At 45.0% G+C, this 26,923-nt stretch overlaps 1 protein-coding gene across 3 annotated transcripts in view; it reads right to left on the bottom strand.

Moving 5' to 3' along the window:
- Nucleotides 1-26,493, bottom strand: part of LOC147441831 (uncharacterized) — a 35,522-nt gene extending 9,029 nt beyond the window's left edge. For 2 of the 3 annotated variants that reach the window (XM_086528228.1, XM_086528230.1), the window contains exon 1: nt 26,134-26,493. In XM_086528228.1, coding sequence (XP_086384354.1) covers nt 26,142-26,420 — 279 coding nt within the window. In that variant the 5' untranslated portion in view covers nt 26,421-26,493 and the 3' untranslated portion in view covers nt 26,134-26,141. The remainder of the gene's footprint in view (nt 1-26,133) is intronic. The other variant, XM_086528229.1, reaches the window with a different exon arrangement.
- Nucleotides 26,494-26,923: the final 430 nt, after the last annotated feature.

Below are 26,923 nucleotides of genomic sequence, written 5' to 3'. Positions count from 1 at the left end.
AGGCATTCAAAGAACTTTGGCCTTGGTCAAGCGATATTTCTATTGGCCAAGGATGCGCCCTTACATAGAGAGCTTCTCTCTCTCTCTCTCTCTCTCTCTCTCTCTCTCTCTCTCTCTCTCTCTCTCTCTCTCTCTCTCTCTCTCTCTCTCTCTCTCTCTCTCTCTCTCTCTCTCTGTGTGTGTGAAGAGATGCACTTAGTGTCAGGTCAATAAGGCAGAGCGTCTTAGGACAACTGGCCTGCTACATCCATTGGAAATCCCAGATGCCAAGTGGCAAAGTATTTCCATGGACTTCATCGTTGGTTTGCCAAATACTAGTCGGGGCAATGACGCTATTTGGGTTGTGGTCAATAGACTCACAAAAATGGCGAAGTTTATACCAACGAAGTCGACAGTAAAAAGCCATGAGTTGACAGTTTTATTTGTCGATCAGCTTTATAAGCCGTATGGTCTGCCAGAAGATATCGTCAGTGATCGAGATACTAAGTTCACTGGCCGATTTTGGCGAGATGTGTTTGCTCGTCTTCAGACGAAGCTAAGTATGTCGTCTTCTGACCATCCCGAATCCAACGGACAAACTGAGAGGATGAATCAGACGTTAGAGGACATGTTGAGAGCCTATGTCTCTCACGGGCAATCTCATTGGGAAAGGTATCTTCCACAGTTAGAGTTTGCCTATAATAGTAGCAAGCATTCTGCTACTGGATTTAGCCCGTTCATGCTGATGTATGGATTTGAGCCTAAATCCCCAATTGCTATTGGCTTAGAAAAAGTCAAGGAACGCCAAGCTCGTGACTTCTTGTATGACATGCAAGAAATGCTCAAATTGGCTAAGGATAGTATAAGAACGGCTCGAGATTGAATCACTACTTTAATCAAAGGAGGTCTCCCAGGACTCTAGAGGTGGAACAATGGGTTTATCCAAAGATTCCAAGACTATGCAAACAGGAAAGCATTATAAGCTTTTAGCTAGATATTGTGGTCCATTCTTGATCACAAAGAAAATTGGCCAAGTTGCCTATAAACTGGCTCTTCCTTCGGATGTTAGTGTACATCGAGTGTTCCATGTCAGCCGCCTTAAAGAAAAATTGGGCGAAGCCAACGTTGTTGTGCCTATCGAGGGCAAGATATGCAAACTGAGTATATTCCTCAAGAATCAGAGGCAATTTTAGATCATCGTACCCGTCAATCGTGCCAAAAGGCTTATGACGACTACTTAATTAAATGGAAGGGTCAATCTGAAAGGTTTGCTACTGGGAACCAGTTAGAGCTCTGAAAGCTCAGTACCCCCACTTCATTGATGAGGACATCAATGGTTCTTAAGGAGGGAAGTATGTTATGTCCCGCTCATAGGAGAGAAGATCTAGCCCAGACGCCGTCGGGATGGGCGTCCAACGTCCGGGCGAAGATAGTGTGAACCCGGCCAGTGTAGCCGCCCATAATTATAAAAGGGAGGCCAAGGTCTCATTTGCAGTTGCCCACTGGCAGAGAGCCAGTGGTTAGCTCGCGAGGCTAGGAGTGCGCGAGGTCACCTCGAGGAGGTGAGGCCGGGTGGTATGAGACGCTCCGTCTTACAGGTGCACGCATACATCCTCGGACGCTGGCCCCAGCACAGCTACCGGATGGTGGCTATGGTCGGGTGGTTCGTCCGACGCATGTCTGTAGGCAGTCCGTGTAGTCGGGAGATCCACTCCCTTCGATCGTTTCAGCCTCCACTGATCAAGCTGACACGTCCAAGAAGCAATCTAAACCTTCTTTTGGGCGAGGACAAGGACAGAAAGGCATTTTTCTAGCAGATCTTTTGAAGAAAGAAAGCTCTAAGAGAGGCCAAGAAATGCTTCATTTGTGAAGAGGAGGGACATTTTGCGAATGAATGTCCACAAAAGAAGTCAGAGGATAAGGATGACAAGTGTCACGTGACACATCCAACCCTATGCGTCCGTGGACAAGCTGCAGCATAACCACGGTTCAGTTAGTCAAGAATAGGAAGTGATCTGGCACTTTTGTGAGTCTGTTCGCAGACCGTGCATGACCAGTCACGTAGAGTAGATGCATTTCCTTCGGTTGTACACAGCATGACCATCAGCATTCCCATCAGAATCCATCAAGGGAATTTTCCAGTGCATTAATACCTATTTTTGACATTTTTCACTTATTTATTGAGTGACTTTTGTTGGGAACTAGGTAGAGCAATTTTGCTAAGATAATATAAAAGCAAACCAGAGTTAGCACTTTCTGGCAGAAGAGGCGGAGGGTATGTCACGTGGACATGGCAACTGCTAACCTTAGTTGTTGGTTTCTTTCCAATGATTTTTGTTTAATTTTTGAGACCCTCTTTTTGAAGTTGCAAATGGTCGGACATTGTATGGCCAATGTGAACCGTAGTTTCACCCGCAGACAGAAAGTTGGTCGGCACTGGAACTCGTAAAGTAAAAGGATGTCTAGGCTCAGTTCAAGATCATGTAGCTCCCCCCGTCGCACTTAGCAAGTTGGTGGATACTAGGAAGTGAACTCAATAAAGGCATAAAGTCAAGGTGGGATCACCAACAGAAAGTATCCAACAGTTGGGCCACATTGCACTTTGGATGCGGTCCCAATGAGGAAAGATGGTCAGATGACCAGTGGGAGCCCAACGGAAGCATCTCCTAAAAATTAGGGAACTGTTATTTTGGGTCGTGAAATGTGTTCGCGTCATTACCTTCGGTATGACCAGGGGAACATTTTATTACTCTGCTGCAAAGTCAACTGATGCACCAGTCGAGAGATTTTTAAGCGGGAAGCCCAATGCGGGAAATTGCATGTATGAGTGCCAAGTGGCACTTTTTGGTCAATTTACCAAATCTGGGAGAACAGAACTCGTAACTGACTGTTTGGAGCAGTTTTGGAGGCTGTTAACGCTGATTCTCAACCATTTCTCTCCATTTTTGAGCTTCCCATGACTTTGCCTAGGTCCAAGGAGCTCATTTTCAGCATTGGAAGGCATCAAATGCGTGTTTACAGGGCTGTTTTGCTGCGTTTTAGCGATATGCATGTCTTGGCAGCCATGGAAATCTTCCCCTTTTTGCATCTATTCGTTCGCAGATGCATTACAAGTCAAGGGCAGAAGAGGGGGCGGTCGATTTATGATGGGAGGATGCTTCATTGAGAACCTGTCAAGGTTAAGAGCTATGGAGTGCATGATTTCCTCTCTATGTAGAGTGTGGTGCTAGGAGTGATGACCTGCACACTACACACTGCTCTCTCTCCCCCCTACGTGCAGTTATGTGATGGCCCACAAGAGGGCTCTTCATTTGACTGATGTACAACTGTGTGGTTTCATGTTTTTGTGCTAAGGCAAGAGCCTCCTTGAGCAGGAACAGGGGTAGCTAACTGCTACTCCAAAGCAGGCACCGGTGAGGGTCATAACCTCACCGTACAGATGCGTTTTCACCGTACAACTGTGTGGTTTCATGCTTTTGTGCTGAGGCAAGAGCCTCCTTGAGCAGGAACAGGGGTAGCTAACTACTACTCCAAAGCAGGCACCGATGAGGGTCATAACCTCACCGTACAGGTGTGTTGTGTATGCGCGGTAAATTGACTGTTTTTCAGCCATACGCACGCCAGAACCATTGGGAATAGTGCCCCACTGGCAGAGAGAGTTCTAGCAGGGGAATTGGTTTCGCACAAGTTTTGGGGCTGTTATGCTGCCGAAATTTGGCCAAAACAAGTGATATCTAGCTCAATACAGATAAAGGATTCCCAAAACTCTTCTTTGTAATTTACCCTCCTAAAGAATAAAGAAATACCGAAAGGGGCGCCAGTCTTTGGGGCCAACAGGGTGTCGTTGTCTGCTTGGTAGCGCTATAGTTGTCAGGCCGTGGTTTGTCTTGAAGTGTTGAATTCCAGTCACAGGCTTATTCGTGAAGTTCCTTTGTGTCGTAAAGTCTAAAGTAAAGAATTTCGGGTGAAAGCCAACGCCTACCGCCCCCCCACGGGCCGGTTTCATGGTTCCATTGCCGGGATATCAATCACTTTTTCCTCAAGAAGTGAGCCTCGGTTGCTTTGGGTAAAGACACAGAGTACAGGAACTTGGAATTACACTATGGCTGACAGGATGAATGACACCAAGGAAGAGGGTTTCTCTTCACAGAACAGACAGGAAATTCCACATGTTCTCCCTGCCAAAAAGTGGTCAAATTAGGGCTAATTTTCTGCTGCGTTTTAGGGTTTGCAAGTATGAACCAAGATGAGATAGGGAGAGGTCTCACGGTGGTAGATTGGCCACTAGATCTCCTGCGGAAGTCATGTGGGTTTGCCACGTGACACGCTGCTTGCCAACTCTCTGAGGCGATTGCTTGGATTCTTTGACGCATCGGTAAATCATCTTGAAATTTGAGCTTACTTGGTCGTGGGTGGTACGTCACAGGTTGTGGAATTATGCTCGTTTAGCAACAGGTTGCAAAGAGGCTACTTGGTGAAGTTCAAGAACTATCCACCTATGGATGCAAAGTGGATGGAAGAGCATGAACTGTCAGAGTCACCAAATGTACTGCAGCTTTACCTTGAGCCCTTTGGGTTACAGCCTATGTATGCCCCAAACCAACGTATGCAAAGGAGGAGTAATGATAGAGCTAGCACATCAAATGTACTTATAGATTCAGTGCAATATCAGTGTATAGTTCGATAAAAGTATGAAGGTCTCATTAAGTCATTTATACACATGTTTTGACAGTCTTTCTTGCGGATACATGCGATGATAAAAGAGTGCTAACAATACAAGATCATCAGTGGCATGTATTTATGGTATGCAATCGAGGACGTTTGCGATTTCAAGAGGGGGGGTATGTCACGAGGACGTGGCAACTGCTAACCTTATTTGTTGGATGATTTTTGTTTAATTTGAGACCCTCTTTTTGAAGTTGCAAATGGTCGGACATTGTATGGCCAATGTGAACCGTAGTTTCACCCGCAGACGGAAAGTTGGTCGGCACTGGAACTCGTAAAGTAAAAGGATGTCTAGGCTCAGTTCAAGATCATGTAGCTCCCCCCATCGCACTTAGCAAGTTGGTGGATACTAGGAAGTGAACTCAATAAAGGCATAAAGTCAAGGTGAGATCACCAACAGAAAGTATCCGACAGTTGGGCCACATTGCACTTTTGGATGCGGTCCCAATGAGGATAGATGGTCAGATGACCAGTGGGAGCCCAACGGAAGCATCTCCTAAAAATTAGGGAATTGCTATTTTGGGCCGTGAAATGTATTCGCGTCATTACCTTCGGTATGACCAGGGGAACATTTTATTACTCTGCTGCAAAGTCAACTGATGCACCAGTTGAGAGATTTTTAAGCGGGAAGCCCAATGCGGGAAATTGCATGTATAGGTGCCAAGTGGCACTTTTTGGTCAATTTACCAAATCTGGGAGAACAGAACTCGTAACTGACTTTTTGGAGCAGTTTTGGAGGCTGTTAACGCTGATTCTCAGCCATTTCTCTCCATTTTTTAGCTTCCCATGACTTTGCCCAAGTCCAAAGAGCTCATTTTCAGCATTGGAAGGCATCATATGCGTGTTTACAGGGCTGTTTTTAGCGATACGCATGTCTTGGCAGCCATGGAAATCTTCCCCTTTTTGCATCTATTTGTTCACAGATGCATTACACGTCAAGGGCAAAAGAGGGGACGCTCGATTTATGTTGGGAGAATGCTTCATTGAGATCCTGTCTCACAGGTTAAGAGCTATGGAGTGCATGCTTTCCTCTCTATGTACAGTGTGGTGCTAGGAGTGATGACCTGCACACTACACACTGCTCTCTCTCTCCCCTACGTGCAGTTATGTGATGCCCCACAAGAGGGCTCTTCATTTGATTGATGTACAGGTGTGTGGTTTCATGCTTTTGTGTTAAGGCAAGAGCCTCCTTGAGCAGGAACAAGGGTAGCTAACTGCTACTCCAAAGCAAGCACCAGTGAGGGTCATAACCTCACCGTACAGGTGCGTTTTCAGCGTTGTATATGCGCTGTAAATTGACTGTTTTTCAGCCATACGGACACAAGAACCATTGGGAATAGTGCCTCACTAGCAGAGGACAAGTAGGGGACTGTTTGGGGCTGAAAACAGGGCAAAAACCAGTAAATACAGTGTGCTGAATTTACCGTTTTTGGGCAGGAATCAGAGGGTTTATACCAGTGGAAGAGAGTTCCAACAAGGGAATTGGTTTCGCGCAAGTTTTGGGGCTGTTATGCTGCTGAAATTTGGCCAAAACAAGTGGTATCTAGCTCGATATAGGTAAAGGATTCCATGGACTCTTCTTTGTAATTTACCCTCCTAAAGAATAAAGAAATACCGAAAGGGGCGCCAATTTTGGGGCCTACAGGTTGTCGGCGTCTGCTCGGGGCATTCTAGCTTCCGAGCCATGTGTGTATTCAACTGTTAATTCCCGTAGCACGTTCCCTTTGCAAAGTGCTCTGTGTGTGTGCCTAGAGTAAAGTAAAGAATTTCGGGTGAAAGCCAAAGCCTACCGCCCCACCACGGCCGGTTTCAGCAGGAGCATTGCTCAACAAGCCAATCCTCAAGCAAGACCAACATAAGAACCCTGGCGTTTCCAGCCCTAAAGGCCAGTGTTTTCAACACCAGAACCTGGCGTTTTCAACCCCAGCAGTCCAGCGTTTTTCAGCCTTGGAGACTTGGTGATTTCAGCCAGCAGCATAGCGTTTCCACCAGCATTTAAGGACCAGCCACGTAGCGTTTTTCAGCCTCAGCAATTCAGCGTTTTTCAGCTATGCATTGGCGTTTCTGCAGCAGTACCACAGCCAGCAAGACAGCATTTTGCAGCAGCCTTTCAGCACCATAGAGACAGCGTTTATGGACAGCCAGATCCAGCGTTAAAAGGACAGCAACCTCAGCGTTTTTAGGCAACAAATTCAGCAGATAGAAGAGCAGCAGATCCAGCAATTCCAAGCTCGAAAGACGGCGCAGTAGCAGATAGTGTCGTCATCGTCGGCACCACCGTTGGCCTCGACGTAGCCCCATTAGATTTGCATCAACATCTTGTACCAGATTGTGCAATCAATAGTAGACCACTCTCGCCATCGAGAGTGGGGCCCTTGGAGGAGGGTTTTACAACGTCTCTGGTGTCGTATTCTCTTCTCTCTCTATCTCTCACTCTCAGCACCTTCACTCACAGTGTCCATTCACTTTGTGTCCATTGCACTCTCTCATTAAAGAACGAAAGGCTCTCCCTTCCCTAAGAAAAAGGAACCTTGAGCACAGTTCGGAGCACTCATCTTGAGCAAAGTTCAACATTCACTTCCGTTGCACCTTACATTGGTATCAAAGCTTTGGCAGTGTTCTGTATCACTCAAGGAAAGAACCACAGGATTTTTTTTGCTTGTTGCGGTCGCACGTAACCCAAGTCCTCTTCGGCGTGTCGATTCCTAATCATGTTTTTTGAAGAGTGACGGGAAACCCAAGAAAAAAGGGCTTGTCCAGCCTCCCTATGTGCCTCTTGCCACTCATTGAGAGCAGACCGTGCACTTAGCAGCCGGCCAATCGACGTGAGGTGGAAAAAAAGCAACCTTGGTGTGAGCGCAAGGCCGTCAAGGGGTGCGCCTGCGGAAAAGAGTAGAACTCGGGTGAATAGAAGATCCTTCTCTAACACAGATTGGAAGCGAAAGAAGAACCTCAAGAGCCCAAGATCCCAAGATCCCAAGACCCACAAGAACCCAAGTTAAGAACCAAAGAACCAAAGATCACAGTGTATGGTCATCACCCGAAGCGGAATGGATACTTCACATGGAGGTGATGGGCATGAAAGTAGTGAAGAAGAATTTCCTCACCATGGAGGTTTTCCTCACCCTTTCCCTTCGCCATCTACGCCAGGGATTGCACCAAATCCTATGGAGACTTTGGTGAAATCGATGATGGACATGATGGCACAACAAGAAGCGACTCACATTACTTTGGAACGCGAGCGCGATACACGAAAAGAAAGAAAAGCACAAAGAAAGGAGGCAGCTAAAGAAAGACGAGCGGCCTTGGAGGCCAATCGTGAGGTTCAAAGAGACGTACGCACGCAAGAATTGGTTCGACACATTCTCGCCTCGAAGTCCGAGCTAGCCAAAGATGTTGGTAGTTCATCAAGTGGCGCAAGCCGAGATTTGGACTCCAACAACCCAATCACAGAGAAGATCCAGTTCAGTAAATATGATGGTAAGATGGATGCTACGGTTATTCATTCTTGGTTCCATCAATTTAATGCTTATTTTGCGACCACTAAGAAGACAGGAAATAGCAAAGTTTTGACGGCAGCTATGTACCTTGCCGGTGATGCCATCAATTGGTACCACGCATGGCAAGAGGCACAGTTAGCCGCGCACCTAGAGGAAGCCGATGAATTCACGCCCCTTTCCTTCAATTGGGCCGATTTCCAAGACAAGCTCAAGACGCGGTTTATGCCACCTCAGTATCTCGCACGATTGAAGGACGATTGGCGCGGTCTCAAGCAAAATGGTAAGCAAATTATGTCTTTCTCTTAGCATCAAAGACTTGCAGTATTTCTGGGAAGAAGGGTCACCTTCCGTCCAAGTGTTTCAGAAAGGACAGATGCAACATACATCAAGTATGATGTTGAGGTGCTCGATCCAATCGATCTCAACAAGGCGGTAGCGATTGCTCTCGCACAGGAGATGAAGCACAACAAGTGAAAGCCTCTCAGGCAATATGCATGATGTGATTAGTCCCTCTCTTGTTGAGAGAGCTCGCCTAGAGGTTAGTCAGAAATCTCCTCTTGAGGTCTTTGGCTTCGCTCTCGGTATGGACTCTCTCATCACGAAAGAGTGCCTTGATGTGTTGTTTATAATTCAACAAGCTACTTTCCGTAGAAAATTTTTAGCCTCTCCTCTCTCAAGATGTGATATGATTTTGGGCATTTGATGGTTTCGTGAGTATAACCCTCTCATTGATTAGGCAAAAAATATGATCACTTTCAATGTCAAAAGTGACTCTCCCATTGTCATTCATGGAGAGCGAGTTGTTCATTCTCCGTCTCTCATTTCTAATGTGCACGTGAAGATTGAAAGGATTCAGGAAAAGGAGACTCTCTCAGTCTCTTCTTTGTAGGATTTGCATGATGATAAGCATGATGATTTGAATGATAATGATGAGCATGATGAATTGAATGACATTGACAAGCATGATGATTTGCATGATCAAGATGTGAATTCTCACGAGCATGATGATTTGTATGATCAAGACGTGATTGTTCACAAGGATGATGGTTTAGTTGATGCTTTTTCTAGCGAAGCTAGCCTCGTTGCAGATTTGATCAATCACGAAGAATCGATCTTGGCTTTCAAGTCGAGGTCCACAGCACCCCCCAAGGCAGATTAGATCAAACACGAGGAACCGATCTTGGCTCTCGAGCCTAGGTCCAAAGAACCCCCACAGGAAGTACTATGAGTTCGAATGATTAGTAAGCACGCATTGTTTGAGTGTTTGTTCGTGATCGTTTCCTGTATTTTAGTCACCGTCCTTATGTGATCCCTTTTCATAGGCATGACATATTGTACGTTGAGCACGATTCACTCATGGATGAGCACGGATGTATGTGGATTTCTCATGAAAAGATGAAATGTTTGCATTCAAAGAAGTCACATTCAATGTCTCTTCCTTGGCAGACACAGTCGTAGAAAGAGCACAAGAAAGATTGCGCATCAAGCATAGGCATGTCCATTGTGATTTGCCACAGTTGATTGATTTAGATTAAAAAAACACAAGATTCGATATCATTGTTTACCTGTGTGGTGAACGGGTTGGCATTCCGTCTATTTGTTCATTTACATTGCATGCACAGTCTTTCGAGACGACCAGATTTTTTCCAGTCACTTTACATAGAATAGGTATGTTCATGTTTTTGTGTCTGAAGTGGTTTCAGGAATTTTCAGCCTCGGCGATTATTGAAGACGGTAGACGCATGACTATGGACAAAGATGAAGCATTGAAGGAACTACACATGACTTTGTGTCGCTTTCGGCGCGGCCCAAAGAAGCAAGCATTGCAGACCTTTATGAAGTTCAAGTATCGCACGACCCACACATCAGAGTGGGCCGGCAAAGAGTCCTTTCCAGGATTCCGGATGTTATTGGCGATCTCCCTCGATGCCATACAGTTCAGTACCATTACCTCACTTTGAAAAGGAGGGGATGTCACGTGACACATCCAACCCTATGTGTCCGTGGACAAGCTGCAGCATAACCAAGGTTCAGTCAATCAAGTCAGTCTAGAATAGAAAGTGATCTCGCACTTTTGTGAGTCTGTTCGCAGACCGTGCATGACCAGTCACGTAGAGTAGATGCATATCCTCTAGTTGCACACAGCATGACCATCAGCATTCCCATCAGAATCCATTAGGGGAATTTTCCAATGCATTAAAACCTATTTTCTCTATTTTTGACATTTTTCACTTATTTATCAAGTGACTTTCGTTGGAAACTAGGTAGGGCAATTTTGCTAAGATAATATAAAAGCAAACCAAAGTTAGCACTTTCTGGCAGAAGAGGCAGCAGGAGCATTGCTCAACAGGCCAATTCTCAAGCAAGACCAACATAAGAACCCTGGCCTTTCCAACCCTAAAGGCCAGCGTTTTCAACACTAGAACCTTGGGTTTTCAACCCCAGCAGTACAGTGTTTTTCAGCCTTGGAGACTTGGTGATTTCAGCCAGCAGCATAGCGTTTCCACCAACATTTAAGGACCAGCCACTTAGCGTTTTTCAGCCTCTGCAATTCAGCGTTTTTCAGCTATGCATTGGCGTTTCTGCAGCAGTACCACAGCCAGCAAGACAGCGTTTTGCAGCAGCCTTTCAGCACCATAGAGACAGTGTTTATGGACAGTCAGATCCAGCGTTAGAAGGACAGCAAGCTCAGCGTTTTTAGGCAACAAATTCAGCAGATAGAAGAGCAGCAGATCCAGCAATTCCAAGCTCGAAAGACAGCGTTTGTTGCACACCAAGTCACAGTAGCAGATAGTGTCGTCATCGTCGGCACCACCGTCGGCCTCGACATAGCCCCATTAGATTTGCATCAACATCTTGTACCAGATTGTGCAATCAATAGTAGACCACTCTCGCCATCGAGAGTGGGGCCCTTGAAGGAAGATTTTACGTCTCTGGTGTCGTATTCTCTTCTCTCTCTATCTCTCAGTCTCAGCACCTTCACTCACTGTGTCCATTCAATTTGTGTGTGTCCATTGCACTCTCTCATCAAAGAATGGAAGGCTCTCCCTTCCCTAAGAAAAAGGAACCTTGAGCACAGTTCGGAGCACTCATCTTGAGCAAAGTTCAACATTCACTTCCGCTGCACCTTACAACAAGTCGGAGCATAAAGGAAAGAAGCCAAAGCCCAATGCAGGACGAGTCCCAGATTTGGTTGGTGATGAGCAAAACATTGATGCCACGGAATTTGGGACAAAGTTAGAGACCAAGCAGTATTGGTTTTCCTTGATCAGATGCCCGTGCAAATTTCATATCACCATAATTGGCATCAAAGTTGGGCATTCGTGCAGAGGAGATGGGTATGACAAGTGAAGCAAGTTTGGCATGCCCAGGTCATTCAGAGCCTCTTACTCTCATTCTGGGAAAACTTCGTTTGCACATTCAGAGTTATGTGGATGCGGAAGAATTTCATATTATGCCACTTAAGGGCTGTGATGTGTTATCGGGTATCCCATGGTGTTACAAGTTGCATGCTATGGTGGATATTACAATGAAAAGATTACCCTTGTACATAGAGGAAAGACTCATGTCCTTGATGTAAAGCTTAAAGGTGAGCCTGTTCCAATTGTTTCTGATTCTGCTATTTCATCTGTAATAAAGAATCATCTTTCTACGTACTTGATCTTTGCAAAAGAAGTACTTGAAGCTGTATCTAATTTGTCTACCTTAGATAAAGATAGGCCAACTTTTCTGCGTGGTTTCCCTGATTGTTTTTTGGACTCTTTGCCAGGGGAGTTACCTCCTAAGAGGCCTGAGGATCATACCATAGATCTTGTGCCAGGTTCTAGTCCACCGAATATACCACCGTATAGGGTTAGTGCAGCCCAACAGAAAGAGACTATGAGTCAAGTCAACGAGCTTTTAGAGAAGGGGCTGATTCAACCCAATTCATCCCCTTTTCGTTTGCATGTACTCCTAGTGCACAAGAAGGATGGTTCATGGCACATGTGCATTGACTACCGCGCTTTGAATAAGAATACCATCAAGAAAAGGTTCCCCATACCGAGGATAGATGACATCCTTGATCGGCTTGAGGGAGTGTCATTGTTTACCAAGATAGACCTAAAGAGTGGGTACCACCAAATACGCATTAGGCCAGAATGCGTATAAGACAACATTTGGTCTCTATGAGCTCCTTGTCATGCCATTCGGTCTCACAAATGCTCCTGCCACGTTCGATAGAATTATGGATAGAATGTTTAGACCACATAGAAACTTCGTGGGTACATTCTTTGATGACGTGATTGTCTATTCAAAGTCTAGAGAGGAGCATAGGGATCACATGACTGCAGTTTTCAATGAGCTACGCAAGAACAGACTACTCATTAATGCGAAGAAGAGCGAATTGTTTTTGGTCCTTGGGCACATTGTTTCAGAGGATCGGGTACGTATGGATCCCACCAAAGTGGAAGCAATCAAGTCATGGCCAAACTTGAAGTCCGTACATGACACTCCAAGCTTTCTAGGCTTATGTTCCTATTACAGGAGATCCATTCAAAATTTTACTGAGATTGCTTCTCCACTCCATGCACTACAAGGGAAAGGAGTTACTTTCAAGTGGACAACCAAGGAAATTAGAGGGAAAATAGGTCTATGCACTGTAAAAATGCTCATGATGGGTTCTAATGGAAATCTGATGATCATGTTGTGTACAAGCAGAGGATATGCATCTAATCTAAGTGTCTGGACATGCACAGTACGAACAGACTCACAAAAGTGCCAGATCACTTCCTAAGCTAGGCTAACTGAACTGAACTCAACCCTTGTCATGAAGTAGCTTGTCCACGTACACATAGGGTTAGATGTGCACATGACATCCCCTCCTTTTCAAAGTGGGGTACTGGTACCGAACTGTATGGCATCGAGGGAGATCACCAACAACGTCTGGAATCCTCGAAAGGACTCTTCGCCGGCCACTCTGATGCATGGGTCATGCGATACTTGAACGGTTGAACCTCATAAAGCTCTACAACGCTTGCTTCTTTGGGCCGCGCCGAAAGCGACACAGTCATTTGTGGCTCCTTCAATGCTTCAACTTCGTCTATAGTCATGCGTCTACCTTCTTCAAGAATCTCGGAGGATGAAAATTCCTAAAACCACTTCCAACACAAAAACATGGACATACCCATTCCATGTAAAGTGGCTGGAAAAATTCTTGTCTTTCGAAAAGACTGTGCATGCAATGCAGATGAACAAAGTGACGGAGTGCCAAACCGTTCATCAAACACACGCAAACAATGGGGTCGAATCTTGATTTTCTGATCTAAATCAATCAACTCTGGCAAATCACAATGGAAATGCCGATGCTTGATGCTCAATCCTTCTTGTGCTCTTTCGGAAACTATGTCATGCCAAGGAAGAGACATGGAATGTGAATTCCTTGGGTGCAAACATTTCATCTTTTCATGAGAGATCCGCATACATCCGTGCTCATTCATGAGTGAATCGTGCTCATCGTACAATATGGCATGCCTGTGAAAAGGGATCACATAATGACGGTGACTAAAATACAGAAAAGCATCACGAATGAAACACTCGAACAATGCGTGCTTACTAATCATTCAAACACATAATACTTCCTATGGGGGTTCTGTGGACCTCGACTCGAGAGCCAAGATCAGTTCCTTGTGATCGATTGAATCTGCAATGAGGTTAGCTTCACTAGACAAAGTAGCAACTAAACCATCATCCTTGTGAACAATCACATCATTATCCTGCAAATCATCATGCTTGTAAATAATCACATCCTGATCATGCAAATCATCATGCTTATCCTTATCATCCAAATCATGTGTGTCACGCTTTGGAGAAGACGAGACTGAGAGAGTCTCCTTCTCCTGAATCCTTTCAATCTTCACCTACACATTAGAAATGAGAGATGAAGAATGAACTTGCTCCCCACGAATAACAATGGGAGAGTGTCACAAAGTGATGACGTGGCGGACAGCAGAAACCCTAATTTCTGCTAGAAACCCTAAAATTTCTGCAAACCCTAATTTCTGCCAGAAACCCTGATTTCCGGAAATCGCGGAAGCTATAAATAAATTAATTTAAAAAAAAAAAAAGAAAATGATGAGCGACGCGAATTTTGCTTTTTTTTATATAAAAAAGAGAAAAGACTCTCTAAGAGAGAGAGAGAACTGATGCTTTTTATTCTAAAAGCTTTTGGGGCTCTGCTTTTGGGCATCCCTTGTAATCTTTAAATTAGTGGTGAGGGCCTCACTTCTCAGAGCATCTGGACGCAGAGTCTGAGAGTGAAACCCTAACCGCTCTCTTGTACTTTGATGATTGATTAATACAAAAAGAAATACCGAAAGGGGCGCAAGTCTTTGGGGCCAATATCTCTAGGCACGGAACTCCACCGGGCCAGTGCAAATCTATTGTGATCTGTGAATTGTTTTGAAGTGGTTATTTGGTGCTGTCGCGGTTGATTCTTGACTTGGAGTATCCAAGTCTGTTACAGTGGTATCAGAGCACGGCCGATTTCTCTTCTACGGGAAATCCGATCCCCGAAATTTTATTTTTTTTCCGCGGCACCTATGGCTTCAAGCAATGATCAGTCGACTCCCTATGCATCTGGAGATGCGGGCTGGGATCACAACGAAGATTCAAACAGAGAGTATGGCCCGCCTCGGCCTACTCAGGCGGAGCAACGAGAGATGGAGCGTCGTCAATTGATTGGCGATGCAACAAAGATGATGCTCAATTTTTTCAAGGACCCGAAGATGGCAAAATATATGAACCAGACCTCTTTGGAAGAGGTACAGATGGAGTGGCAAAGAACCACAACACCACTCCCGAAACCCGCTCTCAAGAAACCTTCTGCCTCCAAGAAAATATACGGAGAAGGAGCTGGAGAACGTGGTTGATGCACGGATTGCTCAGCTTTTTGACGCGCAAAAGAAAGCCAAACAAAAAAAGCACGGCAAAAAGCAGAAGAAAAGCACTGACTTTCCAGGTTATTTGGGTCGTCAGTCGACTTTTGACAAGGCAAAGAAACAGAAGAAGTGTATTCGATTTGAAGGAGTACCCAGTTCTTCTTCTTCTTCTTCTTCTTCTGACAGTTCTTCTAGCTCTTCAGACTCGAGCCAAGAAGACAGAAAAAGCAAAAAGCAAAGCAAGAAACAAAGCTTCGGAAAGGGCAAGAAAAAGGCAAAGAAGGCTACATCTCGCCCAGAGACTGACAGTTCTACTGAGGACTCGTGTACAGAAAGCTCAGATTCCGATGACGAAAACTTTTATGCGAACAAGAAGATTTTTTTTTACAAAGCCAACCAATATGACTTTCTCGAAGATAAAAGCAAGAAAGTCCGAGAGTTTAAGGAAGGTGGCCACTCGATCAAGTTTGATACTTTTCAGGATACTCAGATGCTTCGAAGGCTTTGTCTTTTATACAGCAGTTTGACATCGCTTTCGCGGGAGGATGAGCGAGATACACGAGCTGCTTGGAACCATCTGCGGATGACCAAGAGCGATACACTGAATTCTTACTGTGAAAGATTCTGGAACTCTTTTCTACCCGCCTCTTCATTCAAGAAGATCTCGTTCAGAGAACAGATTGAGCGGTTTACCTTGGGTCTACCTACAGAGATCCGAGATCACTGCTTGGAACAGAAGTCACCTTCTATTCAGGAGTTGATGAGTCATGTGAAGTAACGCTTTGCCATTCACTCTGGCAGTCTGACCTACCCCACAGATGAGGCCATGACACAACGAGCCGAACAGACTTCTGGGAATGAAAGTAGAAAGAAAAAGAGAAACCCATAGAAAAAAGGATGCACGACCCAAGCTTACTCCTGAGGAGAGAGCTGGCTTCATCAGAGAGGGGATGTGCTTTGGATGCGGGGAACATGGACATATCTCCGCGAAGTGCCCTAAAAAGGCACAGAAAGAACAGAATGATAAAGACGACGACAGGCCTGAGAGTTCGAGAGCAGCTGAGGAACATGGCAGAAAAGGCAGATAGAAAAATAGAACCGGTCCCACATGGCGTGGAACCTACACCGAATCTAATGAATGAAAGTACAAACTTTGCCAGCTTTTGGGGCAAAGTGAAGGATCATGAAGCTCTTTTGAAGGAGCCAAGGCCAACTTCTTTTCACTTGGAATTGGCGGCTCGATTTGGAAATTACGCCCGACAGATTGACGCCACAGGCCCCACAGGCGGAGGTAGTTCGACTGGCACCCGGATGGGATGTTGCCATTACACCGAGCATTGGCAAACTTCGTTTGCAATGACAGGGGTGTTCAAGGCACGCGAGTGACGTTCTACTCAGGATCCCTTGGTACCACAAGAACTACGCCGTGGTTGACTACCGGGCCGAGAAAGCGACTTTGATAAATGAAGGGCTTAGAGATTGTACTTGATGAACTTCAGTTTCTTACTCACTCTTTTGGGAGAGAACTGAACGATGGATAAAGGTTGAATATGTTTTGACCTGATCAAAAGAACGCCAAGGTTTTTCTCCACACTCATGCCGATTGCTTTTCAGAGGGCCTGAAGATCAAACCATTGATCTGATACCTGGAAGCACGCCACCGAATCGGCCACCTTATCGTGTGAGCCGAGTACAGAATGAAAAGATTATGAACCCAGTGAAAGACCTCTTGGAAAAGGGTCTTGTCCAGCCTAGTACTTCACCCTATTGCTCTCCAATGTTGTTGGTTTTGAAGAAAGACGGATCTTGGAGAATGTGCATCGATTATAGCGCTCTCAACAAAATTACCATCAAGAACAGATTTCCGATTCCTAGGATCGATGATATACTTGACAGGTTACAGGGATCCTCGTGCTTTAGGAGGATTGACTTGAAGAGTGGACATCATCAGATCAGGATAGCGCCAGGAAATGTCTACAAGACAGCTTTTCGGACGACTTTTGGGTTATTTGAGTTTTTGGTGATGCCTTTTGGCTTAACCAATGCTCCTGCGACATTTACCCGGATGATGGACAGGATTTTTCGAGAGTACAGGCTATTTGTTGGCACTTTCTTTGAGGACATCATTGTTTCTCCAAGAATGAGGCAAAACACAGAGATCATCTGCTTCAAGTCTTTTAGGCATTACGAGATCACACGTTAGTGATTAATGCAAACCAGAGATACATTTTTTGGGACACATTGTGTCAGCAGCAGGAGTGCAAAGAGACCCGGCCAAGATAGAGACTATCCGTGATTGGCCCGATTTGAGGAATGTCCATGAAGTTAGAAGCTTCTTGGGATTGTGTTCGCACTACAGGCGGTTCATACGAAAGTTTGCAGAGGTTGCTTCCCCTTTGCATATCTTGACACAGAAAGAAAGGAGTACCTTTCTCATGGGGACCCACAGAGGTGACTGCCTTTCAGACATTGAAAGAGAAATTGACTACAGGACCAGTTTTGACTTTGCCGGACTTGCAGAAGTCATTTGAGGTATATTGTGATGCTTGTGGTCGTAGTCTGGGTGCGGTCTTAATGCAAGAAGGCCATGTCATAGCTTACGAGAGCCGTTTGTTCTCTAGGCCGGAGATGACAGTACAGATTTATAAGAAAGAGCTTTTGGCGGTTATCCATGCTCTTACTCAATGGCGGCATTACCTACTCGGAGCGGATTTTACTGTCTTTACACACCATCAGAGTTTGCGCTACTTCTTGTCACAGAAGCAGCTTTCGAAAAAGCAAATGCGGTGGGCGAACATCTTGTCACAGTCACTTCCAAATTGTCCATGTGCAGGGATAGAAGAATGTGGTGGCAGATGCTTTGTCTCGGAAGCCGTTGGTTCTGGCTATTTCCGCGATACATCATAGGAGCTTCGAGGATATGGTCGATCGGTATGCCACAGATACAGATTTTGCAGATATTTTTCACATGGATACGGGATGGGGAGACAGTAGCTCGATACTCCCTTCGGGAAAGCTACTTGATGAGAAAGACTATGTTGTGCGTTACACAGCCGTTGAGGGAAAAGGTTATAACTGAATGCCAGTGTCTACCTTTTATGGGTCACCGCGGCATTGCTACCACCATGAAGGGGGTAGAGAGATACTTCTTTTGGCTGACTCAAAAAGGATGTGGAAGAGTTGTGCGCAGTATGCCAAAAGGTCACGTTTGACAGGCATAAGGCACAGGGATTGTTACAGCCTTTACCCATACCCACCCGCCCCTGGGAAAATATTGAAATGGATTTCATTTTTGATCTCCCGAGAACACAGAATGATCACGATGATTTTCCGATTACATGGCACGTCTGAGACGATTGTCTCCGACAGAGACCCCAGATTTATGAGTTTGTTTTGGAAGGCAATTTGGGAGAACATTGGCACGCGGTTGCAGTTCTCGTCATCGTTCCACTTGCAGACTGACGGGCAATTTGAGATTGCCAATTCAGTGATTTTAGATTTATTGAAGTCTTGTATCTCGGATCAGAAGACTCAATGGGAAAAGAACTTACCTTTGGTGGAATTTGCCTACAATAACACGATACACTCTTCGACGGGGCCATGTGAGATTGTTGAAAGTGCTGTGAAGGTTCCATCCTTCCTGAGCATGAAAGATTAGATATTTGAAGCGGATGAATATTCGCGAGATTTGGATACGGCTTTTGCCAAGGTTCGCAAGACTTTGCAGAAGTCTCAAGAACGACAGAAAAAGGCAGCAGATCGCCATCGTCGCGACTTGAAACTGAAGGAGGATGATTGGGTGCTCTTACTTTTGAGAAGGCACACCTAAGAAAGAAAAAGGGAAAGGAGAGGCTTTTTCCAAAGCTTAGTATGCGATACTACGGACCTTTCCAGATCACTTACAAGATAAATGATGTCTCCTTCCGATTGAAACTGCCAAATACTTGGAGGATTCATAATGCATTGCATGTGAGTCTCTTGAACCCTGTTAAGGGTGATGCGTCTAATGCTGGAGAGCCTGATGAGCAACCCGAAGTGGAAGAAAAGGAGGAGATCCTTGTTCCTGAACAGATTTTGGCACATAACGATACGAAGAAAGGTAAAGTCCGAAGGCGGTTCTTGGTTAAGTTCAAGAACTTTCCTGCATTTGATGCGAAGTGGATGGAGGAGGAGGACCTAGCAGATACTCCTCGGATTGTGAAACTTTACCTCGATGTTTTGGTTTAGCATAGTCTACTCCAAACGGAACCCAGAATTCAGCTTGGCCGGAGATCTGGTGCAATGGGATGCACAAGAGGGGAGTCACTCCGCTCCCTTGTCAATAGATGCCTCGATTTTGATACTCAAGTCACTGATGTCTCTTTGAGCTTCAGGGATACTGAGAGCTGACAGTATTCTGCTGGGATGACTTTATGAAATGGAATTCCTGATTATGATATTGATTTGTTATTGACTTCTTGTGAGTGCAGGAACTGATAGCCGAAATGACTGCAACATTTTGGTCTGATTGATCTCGAATAGACATGGTTGCAATAGGGGTTAGACAATCGGACATCGTTGAGGTCCCGATTGGACCTAGATGTGATTGCTACCTACATTGCCGATAAATCATGGTCTAAGATCCGAATAAATGTTGAATGTCATGTGATGTCCTGTGATGTCTAGTGATGTCCTGTGATGTTGTCTGATGTGACTGTCGATTTTGTACATGTGCTAGATGTGTGTTCCTAGTACGTAGGTACTAACAGTCAATGTCTGCTAAGACAGTTTATGGCTTTTGTCGGTTTTGCAGGCGTAATCGCAGTCGATTACAATGCTTTCAAGAGGGGGGAGTGTCACAAAGTGATGACGTGGCGGACAACAAAAACCCTAAAATTTCTGCAAACCCTAATTTCTGCCAGAAACCTTGATTTCCGAAAATCGCGGAGGCTATAAAAAATAATAATAATGATGATGAGCGACGCGAATTTTACTTTTTTTTTTATAAAAAAAAGAGAAAAGACTCTCTAAGAGAGAGAGAGAGAACTGATGCTTTTTATTCTAAAAGCTTTTGGGGCTCTGCTTTTGGGCATCCCTTGTAATCTTTAAATTAGTGGTGAGGGCCTCACTTCTCAGAGCATCTGGACGCAAAGTCTGAGAGTAAAACCCTAACCGCTCTCTTGTACTTTGATGATTGATTAATACAAAAAGAAATACCGAAAGGGGCGTCAGTCTTTCGGGCCAATATCTCTAGGCACGGAACTCCGCCGGGCCAGTGCAAATCTATTGTGATCTGTGAATTGTTTTGAAGTGGTTATTTGGTGCTGTCGCGGTTGATTCTTGACTTGGAGTGTCCAAATCTGTTACAGAGAGTCACTTTTAGCATTGAAAATGAACGTATAAGCTGCCCAATCAATGAGAGAGTTATGCTCACGAAACCATCGAATGCTTAAAAGCATATCACATCCTGAGAGAGGAGAGACTACAATTTTTTTGTGGAAGGACGCTTGTTGAGCAGTGAACAAAACATCAACACACTCTTTCATGATGAGAGAGTCCATACCGGGAGCGAAGCCTGACACCTCGAAAGGAGATGTCATGCTAACCTCCAAGCGGGCCCTTTCGACAAGAGAGTCACTAATCACATCATGCATACTGCCTAGGTCAAACAATATGACAAAACGTTGACCATTCACATGACCATAACACTTAATGAGAGACTCATCAATGGGAGGATCATGAGAAACTTGAGTCACACTCGTGTTCTCATTTATTGCATTGACAGAGGAAGTGGGTTCTGTGGGTTCTTTAGATTCATTCGATTCAAGCTTAGGACATGTTCTTTTTATGTGACCCTTAATGTGACAATGATAACAACGACCTTCCTTAGAATAAATGCTTTGCTCTTCTAACGTGATGTATCCTCCTAAAATTCCTTGTTCTACCTTTTCATCTGAAGTGAGCTTAGGTTTAGCAATTGTGTTAGCTTTACCCTTAGGTTCATTTGGACCTGAGGGAAGAGTTACCCTTCTTAGCATTCTTATCGTTCTTACCGTTTTGAGGGTTCTGAGAAGTCTGAGAGGTACTTGTTGAAGTCTTGTTTTCCTTAGGCTTTCCCTTGTTGTGCTTCATCTCTTGTGCGAGAGCAATCGCTACCGCCTTGTTGAGATCGATTGGGTCGAGGACTTCGATATCAACCTGATATAGTCGTCCAATCCGAAAATAAAAGCCTCCTTGCGCTCATCATCCGATTTGCGTAATTGGGTGCCGAGCTGCAAAACACGATTAGAGAAAAACATAATTGGCATACCATTTTGCTTGAGACTGCGCCAATCGTCTTTCAACCACCGTGCTAGGTATTGTGGGGGTATAAACCGTGCCTTGAGCTTGTCTTGGAAGTCGGCCCAATTTGAAGGAAAGGGGCGTGCCTTCCTCGGCTTCCTCTAGGTGCGCGGTCAACTGTGCCTCTTGCCATGCGTGATACCAATTAATGGCATCACCGGCAAGGTACATAGCTGCCGTCAAAACCTTGCTACTTCCTGTCTTCTTAGTTGTCGCAAAATAAGCATTAAATTGATGCAACCAAGAATGAATAATCGTAGCATCCATCTTACCATCATACTTACTGAACGTAATCTTCTTTGTGACGGGGTTGTTGGAGTCCGAATCTCGGCGTGCACCACTTGATGAACCACCAACATCTTTGTCTGGCTCGGGTCTCGAGGTGAGAGCCTGTCGGACCAACTCTTGCATACATAGGTCTCTCTGCACCTCACGCTCTGCCTCCAAAGCCGCTCGTCTGTCTTCGGCCGCCAAGCGCGCTTGCTCACACTCACGCTCATGCTCAATAGCTGCCTTTCTTTCTGCTTTTCTTTCTTTTCGTTCATCGCGCTCGGGTTCCAAGGCAGCACGAGTCGCTTCTTGTTGTGCCATCATGTCCATCATCGTCTTGACCAAAGCCTCCAAAGGATTTGGTGCAAGCCATGGCGTAGATGGGGAAGGGGGAGGGTCGGAAAAACCTCCTGGTGGGAAAAATTCTTCTTCACCTTCTTCATGCTCATCACCTCCATGCGAAGTATCCATTCCGCTTCGGGTGATGACCATCCACTGAAGTCATGGGTTCTTTAGTTCACGAGGAACTTGGGTTCTTGTGGGTCTTGGGTTCTTGGGTTCTTGAGTCTTGAGGTTTTTGAGGGTCTTGAGGTTCTTCTTTCACTTGCAATCTGTGTTAGAGAAGGATCTTCTCTTTCCCGAGCTCCTCTCTTTCCCACGAGCGCACCCCTTGGCGGCATTACGCTCACACCAAGGTTGCTTTTTCCCACCTCACGTCGATTGGCCGGCCGCTAAGTGCACGGTCCGCTCTCAATGAGTGAAAAGAGAGACAAGGGGAGGCTGGACAAGCCCTTCTTTCTTGGGATTCCTCTCACTCTTCAAAAACTCAATTAGGAATTGACACGCCCAAGAGGACTTGGGTTACGTGCGACAGCAAGAAGCAAAAAATTTATGTGGTTCTTGTGGTTCTTTCCTTGCGTGATACAGAACAATGCCAAAGCTCTGATACCAATGTAAGTGCAGCGGAAGTGAAAGTAGAACTTTGCTCAAGATGAGGGCTCCGAACTGTGCTCAAGGTTCCTTTTACTTACGAAAGGGAGAGCCTTCCGTTCCTTTAGTGAGAGTGCAAATGGTCACAAACAAAGTGAATGACACTCTGAATGAAGGTGCTGAGACTGAGAGATAGAGAGAGAAAAATACAACACCAGAATGTTGTCAAACCCTCCTCCGAAGGCCCCACTCTCTATGGCGAGAGCGGTCTACTACTGATTGCACAAATCTCTACAATGCTTTGGACTTGCCGACGATGAGGACAACGACGAGACGGGCTGAAATCTGAAAACGCTAATGGCTGAAATCTGCAAATCTTTATCTGCTGAATTCTGACTCTATGTCGATGATGATGTCGATGGCGACGACGCGATGACGACGCGATGAAAACGCAGATGCTGAAATCTGCGTTTCCCGGGCTGAAACTACAAACTTCGATGGATCTGACCATGCGGCGAGGATCTGATGCGGGAAAGTGAGATCTGCGAACTTCGGGACTTCTACTGCGATGTCGGACTACTGAAAACTGAAAACATTGGTCTAACTGCTGAGCCTGTCGCGGTGAATCTGCAAAACGCTAGGCTTGCTTGCTGATGCAAAAACGCTAGGGCTGGTTTTGAGTTCAGTTGCAAAAACGCTATGGTTTCTGCTGAGTACTGCTGTCGGGCTTGATCCGCAACTGCAAAACGCTGGCTGTTCTAGAAATGCTGAAAACGCTAGGCCTTCTGGATGGCTGAAAACACTATGTCTCACGCCCGGGGGTCTTGCTGAGAAGGTGCACTATCGAACTCTGTGTTCTTGCTGCCTCTTCTGCCAAAAAGTGCTAGCGCTAGCTTTACTTATATGCTTGGCTATCAGAATTGCCCGACCTAGTTCCCAACAAAAGTCACTTAAAAATAATAAGTGAAAATTGGCTAAAATAGGGAAAATAGGTCTATGCACTGTAAAAATGCTCCTGATGGGTTCTTATGGAAATCTGATGATCATGTTGTGTGCAACCAGAGAATATGCATCTAATCTAAGTGTCTGGACATGCACGGTCTGCGAACAGACTCACGAAAGTGCCAGATCAGTTCCTAAGCTAGGCTAGCTGAACTGAACTGAACCCTTGTCATGAAGTAGCTTGTCCACGTACACATAGGGTTAGATGTGCACGTGAGATAGAAGGATCTTTTTCTTGGAAAAAAAAATAGCTTTAGGTCTAAACCTGTGCCACTTATCAAACCTGTCTTTATTCTTCAACCTTACTTCTTTCAGATTGTGCTTATCCAAAATCAATATCTTCAAGCCTTCTTTCTAGTATAATGAAGAACAATTACTCTTGGGGGTATGTCACAAATTAGTGACGTGGCATGACAAGGTTACCAAGAGGGTAAGGAATTAAAACCCTAACCCTTGATAACTTGGGGTCACTAGCCAAGGGGCCTAAACCCTTTTAAAAAAGAAAAATGCGTATCCTGTTGACGTGGTTAGCCCTATGGACATCGGCAAATCGTGGGTAATCTGCTGATGTGGCACGTGTACAAAAATCCGCACATTACATAAGAGCTTTTAGGCGCCAGCTTTTGGTATGAAAGCTTTGGGAGCCACAAATTTTCGCGTATGATGCTTTTCGAGGCTGGGGGCCTTTAAATACGACCTTGGGGAGCTCACTCTGGCATTCTAGTTACGGAAGCAGAGCGAGAGCCCCTTCGGCTATTGTACCTTTGTAAAGCAAGAAAGTACTGAAAGGGATGTCAAACTTTGGGGCCAGTGCAAAACCATGCCGTTCTCTCTCTCTCTCTCTCTCTCTCTCTCTCTCTCTCTCTCTCTCTCCAAGTTCAATTGTTGCAATTTTCTCATGTGTGTTGCTTTAAAATTCTCTCTTGGAGTGTCCAAGCCTATCATAGAGTTCTAGGATGAGAGCCTTAGTTCTCGAGGATTCTGAGTAAGGAACGGAGGTTCCTGAGATTAGGGTTTTTCCCTAAGATTAGGAAGCAAAGGCGTCCTAGTTCCATCAAGTCTAAGATCTAGAACGGAATGTGGGAATACGTCCAATTCATGTTCTTGTATGATGACTTCTCCCCAGTAATAAAGATACTCTTTACAAGGGGACCAGCCCATCTTATAGTCCCCAATACTGTGTCGTTCTTCCTTTTCCCTCTCTATTTCTCTCTTTCTCAATTGACTTCAGTATTAAGTAATAAAGTCTATCTATCGGAGTATACTTGACATTGTTATGCGCCCAAAATGAAATGAAGCAGTTGGAGTCACATGTAGACAAAGAGATCAACCGAGCTAGCTAAACAAACTAAGGTAGAGATCGAGGAGAATGCAAAAGGGATTTAAGTGTGAAGCAACCTAAAGGTTGCTAGATAAAACACGGAGGTGATGAATGCCACCCTTGAAGACGACATGCTCACGCATTACATATACAAGTTATTGGTAGGGTGGAGAAAAACACCCCAAAAATAGATGTCGAGGATTTCAATGACAAAATGGCAATATTCAAACTCAGGATTGGGATGCAATGGAGGGTGGGCAAGAATAAGACAAAAAACGTGTGCCCTGATTTTACCATTGTAGGACACGGAGAAGAAGAGGAGCTTCTTATCCAAAGGAGCGCCCTCAAGGGAAAAAAAATTTACTTAAGACGAGGATCTTACACTTGCTCAAGTAGCACACGTAAGGAGAACATGCCAAAGCTATATGAGGCATGCTAACTGGGAAAATAAAGCAGTTTATAGAGATGGGAGGGTGGACATAACAGAACGTCTGACAACATGACGGTGCGTGGCCCATGGGACCCTAAAAATGGTATCAGATTGTGATGGAGCCTTAAGTCTTTAAGCAGGCTATTTTAGGACATTGAGGGACCCAGACATTGCTTTTACACGGAGACACACCAATGCACTTGAAGCCCTCTTACTGTATGGATATACAGACTTCCACATATGGATATACATGGGAGTCAGTTTATGGTTGGGAACTGCATATACCAAGCAACACTATCCAATAAGGATGGGTGGCTTTATTATCCAAAGGTGAGCTTCGAGATCATTAGAGTGGAGAACAAAGACAATGAGGCACGCCTGCAAGACAATTACATAGCAATATGCTATTTTTCTCTTATGCTTACTATGGATATGCATCATAGGATGTCATCATATTTGCCACTATATGAGCGGAGTTATCTAGAACTCTTGCATAACATGTGCCTGAGGATATGTTTACCCCTCAACCAAAAACCAAATTTACAAAGCGCAACCTTCTAGTCCTGGTCTTGTTGCCAAAACTAACCACAGCCTATCCTTACACAAAGGAGAAAGAACCCATGTTACAAATGTAACACACATCTACAAGGCGGCATTCTAACTCTAGTAATTTCTCATCTACCAGGTGGCATTCTAATTCTAGTAATTTCTGTTTGGCATTTGAAGAAACAGGTATACCTGGAAGGCTAATGACCGTGGCTCTTGCCATGCTTGGCCTGCTCTTCAATATGTGCAAGATGACGTCGCTCCTGGGGAAGGGCGAGCAGATAGGAGATGACACCCACACCGATAAGAACGTGATGCAGAGGCTTAATGCTGCTTGTTTCGATGTACTTGCGCTTGTAGTCCTCAAGAAACTCATGGACTGCCTTATTGGCCTTCTCGCGGCTCAGCAGCGGCTTGATGTGCTGTGGCACATCCTTCACCTTCACTCCCTTTAAATTATTCAGAAACTGCATCGCCATCGTGTGCTCTGCGTCCTCGCTCCTTTTCCAGAGCCTACGAGAAATTCAAACTCAAAGGGCTTATCTATTGAGCACATGAATAACATGCTGCAGTTTTTTAAGAAAAGTCTTACATTCCTGAAATTGGAAGGTGGAATGTAGCTAGAGTGCTGCGTTCGCATTGAATTGAGATCGAACAAAATACTGGAAAAAGAGAGAGGGAGAGAGAGATTTTTCATGAAAGCGTTTTAATTGTTTTTTACCTGAGAGTGTTTGGGAGTGCCTCCGCATAAATTGGATACCGATCATATTGCTTCTCAGGGGTACCTCGCCAAAAACCACAAGTGTTAAGAGTTTTTTCAAGCTCATTGTTCATGATCATACAAGATGTCAATGTTATTAATTATTTGTTGTTCCATTTTTATGTTTCAAAAAGAAAGAAAACATGCAAGTCTCCTTGCATGGGGGAGTTTGCACAGTCCTCCCCAATTTTTATAATACTAGGGAACGTGCCATTCCCACAG

Source organism: Adiantum capillus-veneris, chromosome 14, assembly GCF_014529385.1.
Source record: "Adiantum capillus-veneris isolate H3 chromosome 14, ASM1452938v2, whole genome shotgun sequence".
NCBI lineage: Eukaryota > Viridiplantae > Streptophyta > Polypodiopsida > Polypodiales > Pteridaceae > Adiantum > Adiantum capillus-veneris.
Note: the sequence above shows the minus strand (reverse complement) of the source record. Positions and strands in the feature narration are given on the sequence as shown.